This window comes from Orbicella faveolata, unplaced genomic scaffold (genome assembly GCF_042242905.1).
Source record: "Orbicella faveolata isolate gen_17 unplaced genomic scaffold, um_ofav_v1 contig_46, whole genome shotgun sequence".
Taxonomy (NCBI): domain Eukaryota; kingdom Metazoa; phylum Cnidaria; class Anthozoa; order Scleractinia; family Merulinidae; genus Orbicella; species Orbicella faveolata.
In genome coordinates this window covers 30,048,810-30,067,833 of record NW_028301576.1, presented here as the reverse complement: position 1 = coordinate 30,067,833, position 19,024 = coordinate 30,048,810, and the positions used below count along the sequence as shown (strand labels likewise).

Here is a 19,024-nt window from a genome sequence, read left to right as displayed (position 1 = left end):
TCCGCGACAATTAACCGCCACGATTAACCATTTTTGTAAAAAAATGGCTCCAAATCGCTTCGGGGCATTTCATTTATAACTGTTTCCCCTTTTATGCAATTATAATAAAATATTTAACATTGATTTGGGTCAAGAAAATGTAAAACAGAACTTTGCGAGAAGGTTTATTTGGCTAACCATTCAATTGAAATATAAGGGTAGTTAATAGTTAAGCTATTGTCTCTGATAGACGGTTGACCATATTGTAAGGTCTAAACCCTACTATTTTGCCACCAAATTGCTTCTATCCCGCATTTAAAATGGTATTTGAAGTAAGAAATTTTTGTAACTTGCGCCAATTGGGAAGAAGACCGAATTTTAAGAAGCAAAACGGGACTTTCAAATGGTTAACCGTTGTGGTTAATCGTGCGTGATCTAAACTACATGTAAACCGGAAGTTGTTGTGTCTCGTGAATCGCGATAAACTGATTACTGTAAACATTTCAGTGGGTTTTCACTTAATTAATGTATTTTGCATTTTAACTGAAGCACAAGTATTTTTTACGGTGCTAATAGCATTTAACAGTCAGTTCTTTGTAGCGGGTATCTAGCCCTTTATTATCTGAAATACATTGATAAAATAGAGTATTAACTGCTTGTAACAAATGAAATCAATTTACCTTAATTACATATACATGGCTGGCAGTCTCGCTATGAAAACATCCAGTACAAGTCAATATCTAGTACGATTTCCTTTAGTTCTTATTACATCACTTAGCCGTGCATTCATTGATCTGATTAAATTGCTGATAGTTTCAATCCGTATTGAGTACATTGTGTTCACCGCTCTTTGTTTGAATTGCTCAAAAAACTCTTTTGTAATGTTCTGTGATACAACCTGCTCTTTCAGTTTGTTGGAGGCAATATGAAACAGATTTTCTATAGGATGTAAGTCTGGGCTTCGTGGTGGCAGTTTCAACAGAGTTGAATCAGCCCGTGACATTGCACTTTTTGTGAGCGCTGAGTTTTGCGATGGGTCACCGTCTTGTACCCAAATTCGACTATTTCCTTTGTCTGCTGTCTGAAACATAGTATTAAAGTTTCTGTCAATGAAATTGGAAAAGTACGCACCAGTCATTTTCTCGTAGGGCTCACAAATAATCACACCTTTTCCGTAACTGATGGCCACCATGAGTTTTAACACTTTGCCGCCAGTTCCCTCTTTTCGTCCCTTGGATGTACAACCCAAGGCAAGTCCCTCTGATATCTTTCTCCATGTCCTCCCCTTTGTTGCGTGAGCTTGTTCACAGGGATTTGATTTGTGGGCAAATCCAGTTCTGTCCAGAAAGAACGATAAATGCTCAATCCAAAAATTCTCAGGTAAATCTTTCTTGCACCATTTAGCAAAAGACAACCTTGTTTTCAGATCCTCTCTCTTTAGGAGCCCTTTCTTTCATGCTTGTAGATAGTAATAACCTTTATCATTTAAGAATCTGGTGACTGTCCTTACCGAGACTTCAGACTTGTCAATTCCTGCTTGTTCCATGATGCGCGCAGCAGAAAAGTTCCCTTCCTCAGCTCTTAGCGTTACAATGCTCCTGGTCATTAAACGCTTCTGTCTCTCTGTAAGCTTTCTTGGACGCCCTTTTCTTGATGCCGGCCTTAGAGAACGCTTGTTTACACCACCTTCTTGAGCGATTCTGAAAACACTACTACGTGAAACGCCACAAAGATCTGCCACTTTACGCACTGAAAGTCCTCAAACACCACTTAAACAATAGACACGAGCTCTGGCATCACAACCGATTCTTCCCTTAAAGACCATTTTGTTTGAAGCAAATGTTGATTTACTATAGCTACCGGTTACGACGTATTTATAATCCTCTACTTTATCACTAAGACTTATTCTAGATTAACGTAGAAGAGTTGTTTTCAATTTCCAGAAAGAAACAGTGCGTAATTAACCCGAAATCTAATTTTAAAATACCGTGACAATCACCCTTATCTCTATCACTGGCGTCACATATTCTCTCGAAAATTCCTCGCATATCTCTTTCAGACAATCCCGGCCAAAAGTAGTTGGGACACTTGAGCTAGATCACGTATCCCGCATCCCCCCTAATCAATGTTGGAAAATATCGCGTTTTTCCAACAAAAAGGGAAAAAATCACCCAATTATCAACATTGTAAGTGGGGGGAGGGGAGAACTTGCTTGCTGTCCCAACTTTTTTGTCTGGGATTGTAGTTGACTGTGATTGGTCAACAGACTTAGCTTTGGGAGTACCTCGAGTCTCTTTGTGATTCCACTGCTGTCGATGAAATGGTTGGGAGTGTGAAGCAAATTTCAGGGTGTGATAAAGTGGACAATAGTGTTCTAATTAGTCATAGTAAAAAAAAAGCGGTTCTTAAAAGCGGTTAAGATGATCGCAAAGCATCACTTGCTGCCTTGGGAGGACAGCTAGCAATTCTTTGTTGCACTTTGTTAGAATTAAATTTCCAGAAAATCTGGCCTTTCAGTATCTGTGTTGGCTTGCAAGCTTGAGTCACAAATCCAGACAAACACAAAGAGTAGCTTCACCACGCGCGTTTGAAAAGCGATAACAAACAAAAACTTATGCTTTGCAGAAATAAATTTTACTCCCTGCCCCCCGAAAAGCAGCTGTTGCTAGCTTGTAAGAATCAAGCAAGGGTGGAGAATTTGTCACATGCAAGTGAAGGTATGCTAAAAATTGACTCATCATTTGAATGGCTACTGCGCACGTTGTGGTTATGTTTTTCACAGCCTCTCTCCTAGCACCGCTGAACTCGCTCTTATCATAGTAGGTTCAGTATGCCAAAAAAATGACATTGATGAAGGATGATAAAGAGAAAAGGGAAATAAACACGGTATACTTTCTTTATCGTGTTGGTCATAAATGAACAAGGGTCCGCCTTAAGCCGGCCTGAGCCAAACCAGTTCCTGTTCCATTTCTTTTAGGCTAGTGACGATCTCCTCAGGCCCTTGGTCGATATCATCTGGGTTGAGGGCAATCATACACCAGTAGTTTAATCGCAGAGCGTGGCGGCTTGTGTTGTTGGTAACGTTTGGAACCTTTTTGGTAAGATAATTCACCTTGCCATAGACGAGGATCCCAACACAAGATCTGCAAGGGGAAGAAAATTTGTATCCAAGTGGCAGCAAGTTATCCTGGAGCACGTGGAACATCTGCTCAGGTTTCTTGATGGCACTCCATTGCCACAGAGCTTCTGCGTTAATTTGTAAATAAAACATCGGGTTGCAGTGTTTTAGCAGTGTGGATATGTGTAAGAAAGCAGGGTTGATTGGGGATTCAATGAGCTCTAAAAAGAGCTCCTGATCAACCTTCTGCATTTCTTGCTCTTTTGAGACAGTTTGTGTGTAGGTTGTCAATGGCTACACAATACCACCTTTTCAGTACACTTGTGAGAAAAATCTCTTTTTAGCAGATGCAATTATCATTAAAGGGTATTTTAAATAATAATTGCACAGCACTGATTCTTTCTTCAACTCTACATTAAAGGTATACAAACTGCTCGGGCTGTAGGAATTGGCACTTTCTCTTTTATTCATCTTTTATTAGCCTTTAAACTGCTGTTTTATTGCTTAGTCTCAATGCGTAATAGTCCCAAAGGGGTTCTATTGTTGCAGAGGCAGAGCTTCGACTACATTTAAATTCTAGTGGGAGATTCAAAATAGGTTTGTTCTATTCCCGTGGGAGTTTCTAAGGAGAGGGAAAGCAAGAACTTTGGTGGAAAAAATCTAAAGTTGGAGTTTGTGACCACTTTGAATCATCAGTTTCATTTGAAACTGGGCATAAAGCCATCTCAAGCAACAAACGGTCAAAGCCATATGCAAACTTTTTGGTCAAGCATTTGAGCAAAGAAAAATTTAGCTTTGTAGTTTACTCTCATACCAAAAATTCCTTGAAATGGACCAAATTCAAATAAAATTTGCAACTAGTTCTAATTGCAGTTAAATTTCAGAAAATGTCTCGTATTTTCTACTGTGTCATCTTCAAGAGAGCTATGTGCAAACTTTTCTAAACTTGACTAATAGGCTCGTAATCGTGCAAAACATACATACTGTTTGGAGATGTCGGTCATTTTTCTTATTGTCTGGACAGCTGGGATAATTATTCAGTTTGAATTTACGTGCAGAGGTCACAAAAAAAACCCGGATGTGTCGCGGCATTGTGGGCGATGAACCATGTGTCATTCTACTTTTAGTCATTTTAGTTGTTTTGATCTTTATTGGAAGCTCTAGAGCAGGGTGTAACTGTAGCCATTTTAGTGTACAAGTATAGTTTACAGTTAATACTAATCATAAACAAACTTGAGCTTGCCTTTCATTCTGTTGCTTTTTGTCAAATTCTTAATGGACTTCCTAAAAAAATAGGGAAAAATCGCACATTTTTTGCCATTCTCAAGAAAAACAAACATCATTAAAAGTCGTGTGACAACTCTGTGACAGACCTTGTTACTGATGTCAAGCTGATTTCAATTTACAATGTCCCACTGCAACAAAACGAAAAAATAATAACAATTTCCTAGTTACTTATCTTGTAAATGTCTAATACAGTTGTACCTCTAGACCAGAAGAGGCTAAATAGTAGGACAAATTCATACTTGTTGGTAGACATACCAGAATGCCACATGACTTGCAGTGATGCTGGTGGAGGAGCTAAAGGCCGCATTTGGGTACCTGGCATGTGCATTTGGCCAACTGAACCCATTCAGTGCAGTTCATTGTATGAACAGTTGGGCACCAGTTGCAACACAGGACCGGTTGGGTTGTAGGCCACACTTTGCTTTGGATAAGGTAACTGCTGAAACAGATGTTGGACCTGCTGGTATGCCGCTGTGTGCATGGTTGGCATGGTATTTGTGATGTGTGTACTGGCATCGCATTTAAAAGTTCAACAGCATTGTTAGCCACTTTTGCCATAGGCTGTTTTGTCTTTTTGAATTTTTGCGCTGCGTTTTTGGACAATGAAAAGACTTTAGATCAATACAAAGGCTGTCGTTGCTATCGGCCTGATCAGCAATGAACACGTGCAACTGCCACTTTGCTGCTTCATAAGCAGCTACTGTTGTGGAGCGCAATAGTTCATCACACAGGGTCTTAAATACTTTAGCGCTGTCAGTGTCAAGCCTTTTGTGCCTTTTTGTTTCGCAAATCTTTAAAATGAAACTTGCAAGATTTAATTTTGTTTTTGGCGTCAACTCCAAATACATTCACAATTCCAGAGAGGATGGTGCCTGCCATATCTGTGACCTACCGATTGGATCAAAACTCTTACAGTTGCCATTGGATGCTTTGGATATGGTCTTGTTGAAAAGTTTCCAAAACAGTTCCTCGTTTTCTGTGGTTTCTTTCTCTGCCTCCATGATAGCTAGCGGTATTTGCTTCTGGAGTAGACGGTGGTAGACACATGCTGTTAATGTAATGAAGCCTCGACACCTATTGTGTTTGCCATCAAAGAAACAAAATTCTTCCCTTAAAAAATCGTCCTTTTCGTCGTCCATAGGAACAGCCAGCTTCATCTTTGCCTCACTGCTTTCTAACACAAATGATGGTTGGTCAGGGTTTCCACGTCTGTCATTTATTTTGAGCACATAAAGTTTGTCTTTTTCATTGTAACACTCTTTTAAAATAACAATGGCCTCAAAGTTGTCACTGTGCGGTTCAGTTTCTCCTCTAATTTTTTGCTTTTTGTTCAATATTTGTTTTCTATTCATTACCAAGGCAGCCTCTTTTTCAACTGTTTGCCAGTCCATCTGATTTTGAAAAGCAGACAGAACAATTGTTGGCTGGATCTCAGCAGGTTTGATGTTAGGATTATTTTTGAATGGGTTCTTTTATTTTCTGTACATTTCTGGTTGTTTTTACTATGGGCTGGCAAGTATGGTTTCCTTGATGAAAAACTTTCAAAACCCCCTCCAGTCTGTGTAGCAAACTTGCATGTGCCCTTTCCATTTTGTGGGGCAGTTTTTTTCCACCTTGTCCCGTCCTTGAGGGTATTATGCACCTCCTTCTTTTCTACATTGGCAAGTTCGAATGCTGACATCCCATCTATTGTTGAAGGTAACTCCTTGACTTCCTGTAATACTACATCTTGCCACAATTCTGGCCCAAACTTCCACTGCTTGACGTAGCCTTCTGGTTCATCCCTGTCTGTAGATCTTCAAATTCACTACTGGAATCACTGGTAGTTGCAAGTGCCTCTTTTTCTTTTTCGTTTTTCGGGGTGTGCAAATACGAAGATTGTACTCTTTGTTATTTCACTTAGATCTTCATGAGAAAATTTCTTCAGCGATACAAGATTTGTTTTGCTCGGCTCGGCTCGTGTTCAGTGTGGATTGTACAGGAGAAGTATTGGCTTTCGCAAGCACTCACCTTCTTTACACAAACGAGTGTTAGTTATTGGACTCTACTGTTATCATGTAAATCGTATACATGTTCTTGAACTATGCAGTCATTTTGAACAGCTGTGAATGCAGTCAAACTGCTGAACTTACATGTACTGGAGCTGTTTCTTAACTACATGACAATATTAACTGTGAGTATGGGGACGCCAATTGAACAATACCGGTTGAGGAAGTGGCGGATGCCTTATCACATGTTCAGCGAGGATGGATTCTTACCATGTCTTAGCTAAATGTGTTTTACTTGACAACATTGAAATTCTGGACATGAACAGAAATGATGGGCTACATTTTGTCTACATCCCATTGCTTGTCAAAGGAAGTGAATGATGTGCAGAACAATCCAGGCCCTGCAGTATTTAATAACACTAATCTAACTACCACTGTGTCTGCTGGCCACAAGTCAAGGAACTGACAGAAGCACACTTTGGTGAACGTTGGTAAGCAGTGTGTTGCAAATTATGTTTACTTGATTATTGTTTTAATTTATAATAACAAAGAAGACACTGTTCTCATAATATGCATATTGGATCGAGCCCATACAGTTCTACAAGATATTAATTCTGCACAAAAATGTGTATTAGCCATTAACTGTTACAATGAGGTTAACTAATATTCCAGGAATAGTTACAGTTTTTGCCAGAATGTATATTCAATGCAACATAATGCAATTTAATACATTATTCATCATTCTTACTCTTGACATCAAACAATGCCCAATATATGTCTCTTAAAAATTCACTTGCAGAAGCTTTTTCAATTAGTTTTCTCACTCATAAATAACTTATCAAGTTTAAACAATGTAAATCATAACTGATGGTGTTTGGATATCTGATCTTATCTGGCATAGATGTAATTTTAAGTCGCCTTTTTCTCCTTAGTTTTAGTTTCAATTGAGAAGATAGGTGTATTTGTGTATAATTATAGTGTGTCAAACACCGAAGACCACATTTCATCACATTTCCAACACCTCAAATTTTGTCAAATATTCTCAGCTCCGGTTATGTTTTAAACACTTTTCTTCATATTTGGAAATGTGGTTAAACATGGTCTTTCATGCTTCATGTATTACATCATTGCTACTACAATTGTTGTTTGTTACAGTTTTACAGACGTCACAGCACAGCTTTGACATATTTTTGATTTAACTTTGAGGATTTGCATGGGATACCCCTTTCATTTGGGAGATACACTTTTGTCAGCATTGAAGAGTTTAAAAACCTATCATATTTGCAATTGTCTTGCTCACAAACACAGACTGGTCCTTTCAAAATGAAAGGTGTACTGCACATGTCTTGATTTGTGGCTGTCAAGCTGATGTACAACAAGTTCAACATGACCAGGAGTGTGATTACAGCGAATGAATGTGTGTACAAGAAATTCTCCTAAATAAGCTGATAACAGTTGCATGGGGTCCTTAAATGACTTTGAATTAATTAACTTCCCACTGTGAATAGCAGGATAAAAAATATGTTATTATCTGCTTGTATTTTAAAACAGATCCAACCAATCAAAGTAGTATTGGGTTTGACAAAACAATTTTAACACCTACAATGAGAGACATCTGTACTAGGTCATGTGAGCATAAGAACCTGGTAAACCAGAGTGAAGCACACTGAGCAATGCCGAACACTCTTTTAGACATAATTTTGATGCTTGTCATGTAGCAATGACTTTTTATCAAGTTCCAGCTGATAAACCTGTACTGTATACTTTTGTAAATTGTTGGAAGCTCTATTACACAACTCTTATACAACAGTAGTGAAAAACACGGCCAAGGGTTGATTAGAGTTGAATTGTTGCAGTGCTTGGGCTCGCTCTTGGCTTATCGGAGCACACTTGCGGAGAGGAACACACTCAACTGCCGTACAAATCTACTGAATCTACTTTATTGCTTGAATCAACGTTCTTATATACATGATGGTAGCTAACTAATACGTGATAGAAAATACAGAAGATACAAGGAGTTTCCTTTAAGATAATTTGGGATAAACAACTTAATTATGACATAACCACAATTTCACAGATATGAGTGATTACTTACGTAAATCCTGTGGAACTAGGCGTTTAAGCGAGCAGAATCCTATCATAAAACTTGTTGCTAGAAGGAACTAGCCTTCCTACATGTTTAAAGACGGAAAACACGAACTATATTCTGCGACACGTACTCAAATAGTTTCACGCTTACTCAAACAAAGGATCATACAAAGATCATATTACCGGTTATTATTGTTACCGCCATATCGCGAAGCCAATCTCGATCGGTCTCCAAACATCGTTTAAAAAGGGAACAAACGTTAAAGTTTATTCACGACAACAAGTTTGACTGAAAATAGAACAAAAATAAACAATTATTTACAACATTAGACGGCTGAACGGACAAACCCCGAAAAACACAAACTTACAGCTTTTTCCCGAAATGAATGATTGACCTCTGGTGGACGATGATCGTGAAAGGGAAATTATAAGAACAGCGACGATGACTAGCTCTAATATATTTCAAAAGATGTTAGTTTGACCGTTGCCACAGAATTTAAACTACGTCTTATTAACATATTGACCTCACGTGCGTGCGAAAATATCATGTCCCGCGGGGCCTCTTGTAACCATAATTAGGAAGAGTGTTACAATTATTGTGTAATCAATGTTGTTCTAAAATTATGTCACGCTTTGTCGTGCTTTCGTAGCCTTTACTGCACTCTCCCCCCCCTTTGAAAAAGGCATGTCCCCATGCTGGAGCTATAGGGAGGTGAAACTAATACCTGGGTCTAAATAAAAACTAGCATTTTCGGTCCAGAGCATAATGTATTAACTAATTAGTAAACTACTGATCAAGATAGAAAGTCTCTCATCCAGATTGGAGGTCTGACTTCTCATCTAGGCCTGTCTGCATGCACTGGTCGGTCATTTACTAAAGCATGCGGTTCCCGGTCTCAGTCAAGGCGTTCAGGAATTGCAACTTCCACATCGGCTGCTGTCTGATCCGTGTACACGAGGACCGTTTCATAAGGAACTTACCATGGGGGAACATGCGGTCTTCGCACTTCAGTTTGAGGTTCAGAACTAGCAGTCTGGGTAGGTCCGCACTGCTGATCCACCAGTTTAGGTACACCACAGGGCTTCAGGCCGTTGAATAATAATAATAATAATAATAATTTATTTCCAGCTCATTACATTAAAAGTCTCAATGCTCTTACAGAATAAAAATGAGAAAAACGATAACGAAACCAATATAAGGAAAATATATTAAATTACAATGATAAAATACTAAAATTCATCATGAGATACTAAAATTCATTATAGAAATACTAAAGATCATTATTAAACAAAAACGTTTTAAGCTTAGTTTTAAACGTATCCACTGATGGGGCACTTCTCACATCAAGTGGGAGGCTATTCCACAGCGCTGGCGCACAAGATGGAAAGGCGCGTCCCCTGTAGGTCTTTGTCCTAAACACCGGTATGTGCAGTCGCAGGTGATCATTATTTGAACGAAGACACCTATCTTTTCCTGGGGTTGTCTTCTGCCTGGATATGGTAGGTCACATCACCAAACTGTGTCATCACAATGTAAGGGCCCTGCCATGGTGAGTGGAGCTTCTTAGTCTGCCCTTCCTTGACTGCGGGGTCATGGAGGAACACTCGATTGCCAACCTCGATTTGCTTTCCACCAATTCGCTTATCATAGTGGTCCTTTTGATGCTTTTGGGCAGTTTGCAGGTGCTCCCTGGCATGCTCATGGACTTCTTCCAGGGTGTCACGCAAGTCCCTTATGTACTCCAATACTTCTGGGTGGTGGTTTGGTTGTCGTCCAAACATGACATTTACCGGTGATCGTACCTCATGGCCAAACAATTGGTAAAACGGCATGTACTGGGTGGACGTATGGACACTTGACCGGTAGGCTATCATCACCAATGGCAGGTGCATATCCCAGTTACGCTGATGGTGTGACACGTACTTGGCCAGCATATCCTGGATGGTACGGTTGATTCTTTCAATCATTCTGTCGCTTTCCGGGTGGTACGGAGTTATACGAGTCTTATCCATGTTGAACAGGAGGCACATTTCCTGGAACAGCTGGGCTTCAAACTTGCGACCCTGGTCAGAATGGATTTGTTCAGGTGCTCCATACCTGGCAATGACTTCTTTAACGAGTTTCTTTGCGACAGTTCTGGCTTCCTGGTTCGGGATCAGAACACCTCTTTTCACTTTGTGAAATAGTCGCCCACAACCAGGATGTACTTGCTTCCGGATTCAGTTACTGGCAGTGCTCTCATGATGTCAATGGCTATTCTCTCAAACGGATAACCAGGGCAGCTGCTAACTGATGGTGCTCGAGCATTGGTCTGGGGAGATTTCCTCTTTGTGCACTTTTCACACCGTCAGCACCAGCCTTCGACATCGCTTTGCAGGCCATACCAGTAAAATCATTCTCGTACTCTTTCAACGGTTTTGGCCACTCCAAGGTGTCCGGCTGACAGAGCATCATGAAGAGCTGACAGGACATCTGGTACCAGTGACTGGGGCAGTACAAGTTGCAACTGGGTACCGTGACCATCTTCAGGCTCCAGTTACAGTACAGCACACCGTTCCCCAGTTGTAACCGCTTCCACTGCGCCCACAAGCTCTTGGTGGCTTTGCTGGCACCTTGTACTTCTTGCTGTGTCGGCTGGGCAACCCGGTCCTGTTTCCAGAGCAGAATCTGTTTCAGGTTAGGGTCTGCTTCTTGCTTCGCCTGCATGTCCGCTGCCGTCCAACCTTGAAGCCATGCCTGTTTGCCGCTGTCAACTGCATTGGTCTCGATTACTTCGTCAGTGACTGGAACTGGCAGGGGATTTCTGGACAATGCATCGGCATTCTGGTGCTTCTTTCTTGAGCGATGCTCGATTCAATAATCGTACTGTCCAAGCATCTCCAACCACCTGGCAACCTGGCCTTCGGGCTCCTTAAAGCTCTGAAGCCATTTCAGTGCGTTATGGTCAGTCCTTATGGTGAATGGTCATCCATAGAGGTAGTGGCAGAAACGTTTAATCGCGTAAATCATGGCCAGCATCTCCTTCTTGGTGGTGCTGTACCGACGTTCACAGTCCTCCAGCACTCGACTGGCATAAGCGATCACCCTTTCATCTCCACCTTGCCGCTGTGAAATGACTGCTCCCAGTCCATAGTCAACTGGCATCACAATCCAGTGCGATCTTCTCTCCAAAGCAAGGGAAGGCCAACACAGGCACTGACACCAACTTCTCTTTCAGAACTCTGAAGGCTCGGTCGCACTCTGCGGTCCACTTTAACTTCTCCGTTGTCTTGGCAGTAAGCCAGTGCAATGGTGCAGCTATCTCAGCAAGGTCCTGGAGAAATCTCCGGTAATAGGATGCTAGGCCCAGGAAACTTCTCAAGCCGGTCACTCTCAATGGTACTGGCCACTGCTTGACTGCTTCAATTTTTGCTGGGTCAGTTCTGACACCTTCAGCTGAGATCCCATGACCAAGGTACGGCACCCTGGGTGATAACAGGCAACACTTTGATGGTTTCGGCTTAAGACCTGCCTGGCAGAACCACCTGAACACTTCTGCCAACCATTCGAAGTGTTCGTCGAAGTCTTGACCATACACGATGACGTCGTCCAGGTACACCAGATGAACTCCATAAGTCTCTGGAACGTTTCTGGCACATTGCAGAGACCAAAAGGCATTACCTGGAATTCAAAGAGGCCATGGCGGGTTGCAAATGCTGTCTTGTAAAGGAACCACTAAAGTCATAAACAGTGCCACAGCTCATGACTGACTGGCGTGTAAATGAGGTGACAATAACTCCACAAGATATGAGGACTATAGGCTATAACAAAGCCACAGGTCCTGATTTACTAGCATGTAGATGACGGTGCAATAACACCACCAAAGGGTTAATCTATCATGACTAACTAGCGTGTTTAGTACTCAATACAAGAATTAAGAAAGGATGAAACCATTAAAGAAACCACAGCTCCTGACTGACTGGTGAGTTAATGGCATTACATTACTAAAAGCTAAAAAAGCGCCTTGAGGGCGTGTGAAGTATATTACATGATAATGATGGAATGACACGAAGCATTAACAGTGCCACAGCTCATGACTGACTGGTCTGTCAATGCCATTGAGTCAATTTCCCATCCTACGAAATGTAGATAAATGCATTACAGCCGATGACGGACAGGCCGGCGGAAGACCTTTGCTATGGGAAAAACCATGCTACCGATGTTAATTAGCGGAAAGTGTTTCGTTACGGATATAAAGTTTAAACGCATCAGACTTCCAGCGACCAAGAGCCCTGATTTGGGAATCAGAGAAACCTAGGTCAGCAGCATGACAAGCAGCACCGATGCGAAAGCTGTGACTTTTGTATCGGCTTGAATCGAGAGAACAAAAAGATAAACAAGAGCGCAGTTGAGCGTTGAACTGGGTGACAGTAACAGGACGATTGTGTAAGCAAAAAAGTGGACCTGGTGAGAAAAGTCTTACTTTGCAATACTCGAGCATCGCCTGTACTGGGCAAAAGGGGGAAGCAGAATCGCGTGTTATAATAATGTGCACAGGCCGATTGTTCGTGTTATGTTTAAAGTGACAGATTGTTAACTTTAAGGATTGTATGCAACCGTCCTTTGATAAAAATGAAAGCGACTCAAATTGCACAACTGCATTGCCGCACTCAGGGCTCTTGCTCGCTAGTTCCCCTATGCGGAAAAAACCGTAAAAAGCTGTCAGGAACATAGCCTTGAAAAGTGTACGCTGAACTGCCGAAGAGTTGGTGTGCTGTAGTGAACGCACAAGCTAGGAAAGAACAGGTTTCATGATAGGAAGTCTGGTATCAGGTGACCTTTGTTTACTGACCACAGTCAAAAGTTTTTGAATCAAAAATGTCTTAGTTGGGTCAGGTAATTCCTTCATTTTGTGAACATAGCTGATGGCTGATAGATAAGAGGTAATTGTAGACGTGGCCAATTTGCGTGTGCAGAGATATGATATAAAAAGCGCAATTGCGGTTGGAGGAATCGGAAGTTGAAATGAATAAGGGCGCACGAATTGGTGGTAAAAGTCACGAAAAACTTTCCAAGCTTGGGAATACAACTTTTGTGATCCCATGGACAGGGCCGAGGAAAGCAGATTGTTCAGGGAAGCGACCAGCTCTTCGGCAGAAGGCTGTCTGGCACTTGAGTCGGCATTTCGTCCGCCTCTGGAAAAATTTGTTTGAACTGTTTCACCTGCAAGCGGGATAAAAAATCAGCACGAGAATTGTGTATACCCGCTATATGTCGCGCCCGAAATAGAATGTTGTACTCCAGCGAAGTAAGGACTAAGTCCCTGACAAGTAACATAATGAGCTTATTCTTTGAAGTTTGCCGGTTGATAACTTCAACTAGCGCTGAATTATCGGTCATGAAACAAATGCATTTATTAGCCATGGTCGGCCCCCAAATATGCAAGGCAATGATGATGGGAAAAATTCGAGGAAGGTAATATTTAAGGAACTCCATGACTCAGGCCACGAGCCATAAAACCATTTTCGACCGAAAACTGCGCCATAGCCTTTTGAACCGGCTGCGTCAGTGAAAAGCTCGAGCGAGGTGGAGGTAACCCATAGGTCATCTAAAAAGAAAGCACACCCATTGAAACCCGCTAGAAATTGCATCCAAACCTGTAAGTCGGCTTTAACGTCTTTGTTTAAACGGATACGGTGGTATGGGCGCTGTAGACCTATCGTGAGGTCAATAAGACGAGGTAAAAAAGCTCGGCCTGGTAAGATAACTGAGCACGTAAAATTCAGGAGGCCGATGAGTGATTGGAGCTCCTTAAGTGTAACCTTCCGGCGTGAATAAAACATGGATAACAAAGTGTGGCATTTCTGAAGCTTATCCTCTGGGAGCCTAGCCTCTTGTAAAACAGAGTCTAGCGTAATACCCGCGAACTGCAGCACTGTATTTGGCCCAACGGTTTTTTCCTCGGCGATAGGGACGCCAAGGAATTTACACATTCCTAGGAAGTTATTAAGATCTGACTGACATTTTTCGGCAGATTCCGCGATAAATAGAAAGTCATCGAGTATATGCAGTACGCTTGAGGCCCCCAGATGATGAATGGCTATCCATTCGAGAGCGGTGCTAAAAGCTTCAAAAATGGCACATGAAGAAGAACAAGCCATTGGGAGACAGCGATCATAGTAATAAAGGTTCTCCCATTTCATACCCAGCAAGGGGTGATCGTCAGGATGGACTGGGATAATCCTAAAAGCCGACTTTATGTCGGTTTTAGCCATGAAACAGCCCTTGCCTGTACGTTTCAGAGCGGAAATAGCGTCGTTGATTGTTGCGTACGACACCGAAGAAAATTCGCTAGGGATAAAGTCATTTACAGAGAAACCTCGGGGAAACGACAAATGATGAATTAGTCTAAATTCTGAGGGATTTTTCTTGGGAACTATACCTAAAGGTGAGCAAAACATGTCTGGGAAAGGAGGGTTGTGAAAAGGACCCGCTATACGGCCGGCGGTAATTTCTTTGTTTAGTTTATTGCGAACAATGTCCGGTTGGGCAAGGGTGCTCTTTAAATTAGGAGGTGCAAAAACTCGCCTCTCGCCCTCGAAATGTACGCGAAAACCAAAATTAAAGCCACGAAGTAAGTAATCTTTTACAGGGAAGGGATAGCCATTTAAAAGGCCCTCAAGCCGATCTGCCTTTACGGGAGTCATCGGCTGTGGAGTTCTGCGGGGGAGGATGGGAGGTTGACCGTGGACTAGCGCATTTTTGACCCTCGGCATTACAGTGAGTGGCAGGATGCTTTGCCCCGCATTTGAAGCACTTATGGTCGAATTTGCATCCACCCCCGCAGAAGCGACCGACTTGAAACGCCCAACAGGTACCTTTCGGAAATGGCGACTGACTGGATCGGGGTCGACTATTGTCGGGCCGGTCGCCGTTAGATGGGGTTTGTCGGCCACAAAATGTCACCTTTAGCCATAGTTCCCAATGCACTGCGTCCCAAGGATACTTGTTGGGAGCAGTTTGCCGGAGGAGGCAAAATTGCTCGTCGTAAAAGAGCCAATCGCCAGACTTAGCGGCAATGTCTCTTACGATTTCGCAGTATTTCATCAGTTTGGGTGCCTCATTAGGAAACCTAACAACGTAAATCGCTACGAAAGTATGAAATGCCGATATCCATTGATTAATGGTAGTGACCTTTTTCATACAAAGCTCGAGAGTAAGCTGAGCCCCCGAGCTGAGAGAGGAGGTATTGACTGACAAAGAATAACGATCAGGACTAGGGGATACTGAAAGTAAAAGACTGAAATCTACAAACTCGTTAGCCCAGACTCGAGCCTTGACCTTATCAGTAACGTTGCCTCCCAGCTCGAGGGCAATACTGGAAAATACTAGCTTCTCTGAATAGTCTAGAGAAGAAGAGCCAGAGGAGCTGGGCTCATGAGTACCTTTGTCTGGCGATGTGAGAAGGGCCAACTGCTTGGAGACCGCCTCTTCGACCGTCATGGTGGTGCTCGCACCCTCACTTGCCGGAGGCTCGTCAGTCGGCAAATTTGGAGTCTTCATTGCAGCTTGAACGGCTCTGGTCACAGCGGCCGGAAGGGTTGCCGTTAGGGCCGCCATATCTACAGTGGAAGCGGTCGCAGATGGGACCACCGTTGCTGTCGAGACCGAAGGAGTGGCACGAACACGTTTGGGTCGACCGCGAGAGGTGCTGGCAGATGGGCGTTTACGAGAAGACATAGCTTTACAGAGAGTGTAATTAAATAAAATTAGACTTCGTGATTGAACAAAGAGGAGTTCATGCAGCTACCTTTGTTAAACGAAAAGGGCTGAACTAAAATGCCGATGCGCGACGCGAAGGGCAGACGTGATAGGCCCATAATTAAAACTGTAGCTAGTCGATAAGCAAGTCAAAGCCAGGTTCCGAATATACAAGAAAGAAAATGGCGAGGACAGTAACCAAGTGCAATTGGGCACGCGGAACGCAGCCGGAAAGGGTTGTACACTTAAATGGCAACGTCCTGCTCTCATGATAGAATTATTTTCTGCGTCAGATAAGGGGGCAAAATTAATGAATGGCAGGAAATACAACTGCCATCAAAATCGAGATAAGTAACATGCACCCCATTAAGATAACAGTGACATAGCATACACCCGACAGTAGAATTAAGAGCATTGCTCAAATTTGTCGGCAGATAAAAGTACAATGTCAAATAGCTGGGACGCAACACAGCAAGGAAACATGAAAACAAAATTGGAACCGGCGACACGCAGATATGAATAAGTAGCTAAACCACATCAAGTAAACGCAAGCATTTGAGCACTGCCCCTCGTAAACTGCGATACAATTTATGTTGCCCCCTACCATTCAAGTGAACGCCATCTCCTAACAAATAGGTACCCTTTGTTTTCCAAAACCCCCTGTGAGACCAGAAGAATGCGTATGGGATGGGCTCAAGTACCGTTTTCATATATTTTGTCAATAGCCCAACTTTAGAGTTAAACGCAACATCGGAAGAGGAACGGCGAAGCGTTTGACATACGCATATCAGGTCGACCTTGTACTCTTCGTGTAGCACAGTCACTAGATGTTCCAGTGAGGAACCCACTGTAATGGCGGGGGAGTTGGGCAGGTCATTTGTTCCTAGCTGTAAGAGCACTATATCAGGGCCAAAATCCTCCACAATACTTAAATCATACTTTAAAACTTTATCGATTGTTCGACTGCCCACGCCTTGCCATTTGCACAGAAATTCTGGTGTTGAAATACCGAACTTGGCAGTATAGGCACTTTCGTTCGGACGATTAATATGCTCGTGCAGGCGACGAATAAAAGAGTGGCCTAGAATTAAGATGCGAGGTTTTCCCATTGCGTTAGAAAATTAAAAAAGAAACCGGAAAACCCGACAAACAACAAAAGAGGGTGAAGGGGTAGTTGCCTTAAAACTTGAAAATTAGCTCTGGAGATAGCGTTGCTGCTGAATGGTAAGGAGGCCGAAACTGACATGCCAAGCAAACTAAATAGTAACCGCGATCCCGCCTACTAGTATCTGATTGGAGTCTCCTAGGTGATGTGCCTTTCCTTGCTCCACCCAAATAACTGATAGACGTATTATAGTACCCAAGAAAATGTCTCGATATAAAATAACATTATATGTGCTGCATATAATGCTTCTTTTATTTGTCTAATTATTTCATGTTGTGTAGATATCTCCAATCAGTTGCTTACAGAGAGTTTCCGAGGCTGGTGTACGGATACCTGGGAAAGAGGAGGATCCCTCTCCCTGCATGTGCCTATACCGCAATACACAAGGCATTCCCAATTCAAGACAACAAGACCCTCACTGGGTTTGAGGTTGAAGATTCAGTCGATTGAAAGATATTTAAAATTATGGTCATTTTGCTACCTGACCACCAAATCACTTTACTTTTCTGATTTCCGAGCAATATAGGATGTAGCTTCTTGGCCTGTCTTTTATTTTACACCGATATGAAATTGTTTTTCTTGTTGGTAGTGACCAGACTGCGAATGTGGCGGATAAGATTTCCGCATAGCCCCATACATTTGTTATGCATACAAGTTTCAACTATATTCATACGTGTATTAACTGTTTATGTGAACTAGTATGCATGCATAAGGAATGTATGAAGCTGTGCAGAAATCTTACCGCATGCAGTTGCAAAACTTCTTTACAGTACTACTCCAATGCTACCAACACAGCATAAAGTATACAAATTATTTTTGCAGATTTATATGCAGGAAAGAGGCTAACTTGTTTTGCAAGGCATGACTAAGGTTGTACCAAGCTCTTGTAGACTGCTCCCTGCTTTGCCCTTGACTGATCTGCCACTGTGATTAAAGAAGCAAATAACTATTGTTATCATCTGTGTGTGTATATTGTTCATTTTTAATTAACTCTGGAAGACTTGTCGTAAGATTGCCTTTACTAGAAAGTGAAGCATGACACTTGCTCTACCTGGTTCTGCGGAATGTCCTTCTTCAGGATCTGCTGTGGGAGGTACATCTCTTGTTACCGTGCTCAGCCTCTCTGCTCTCTTCCTAATGGCCTCCTCTCTGCTGCTTATCCACCAGCATGGAATTCATTGGCTCTGGTGTCATCTCTTTCAAGTCTTGGACTGCACCTTGAAGTTGTTCTTTGCTGAGTCCCAGAAAGAACTGGAAAAGTTCTTCAACTTAGTCTACAAGAAAGTCCATATGTAAATGGGCAGAGCTTACTAAAAAATGGTTGCTATGGAATTCTTACCCACTTTGTCTTTGCCAGTGTTTGTTCTATTGAAGGTTGTGTCAACTGTTTACAATCTACCACAGTTGGAAATTATAAGAAAGAGCATATAAAAAAGTCAAATGCTTGCAAAAATCAATTCTCACAGTTGGAGTGTGTTCAAATGCAAAACCTGTAGGATGAATTTGATGAAATTTGTGTTATTGCAATCAATATTATTTTGTTGTCAAAATTGACTTTTTGACTAAAAAAAAAAGAGCAAGAGAATTTGCAACTGAATGCATTCAGTGCCATAAAACCATATGGGTAGGTTTATTAAAATATAGTGTAATAAAAGTAA

General features: G+C 42.0%; 1 protein-coding gene and 1 pseudogene across 1 annotated transcript; both read right to left on the bottom strand.

Annotated features, from left to right (window-relative positions):
* Positions 1–13,395: 13,395 nt before the first annotated feature.
* On the bottom strand, positions 13,396–14,475 carry LOC149099619 (uncharacterized; annotated as a pseudogene).
* A 52-nt stretch (positions 14,476–14,527) lies between these two features.
* LOC149099618 (uncharacterized) lies at positions 14,528–16,251 on the bottom strand. Its single transcript, XM_089277082.1, has one exon. It carries the CDS (start codon positions 16,178–16,180, stop codon positions 15,119–15,121), a length of 1,062 nt encoding a protein of 353 aa, XP_089133208.1. The 5' UTR covers positions 16,181–16,251; the 3' UTR covers positions 14,528–15,118.
* Between the last annotated feature and the right edge of the window lie 2,773 nt (positions 16,252–19,024).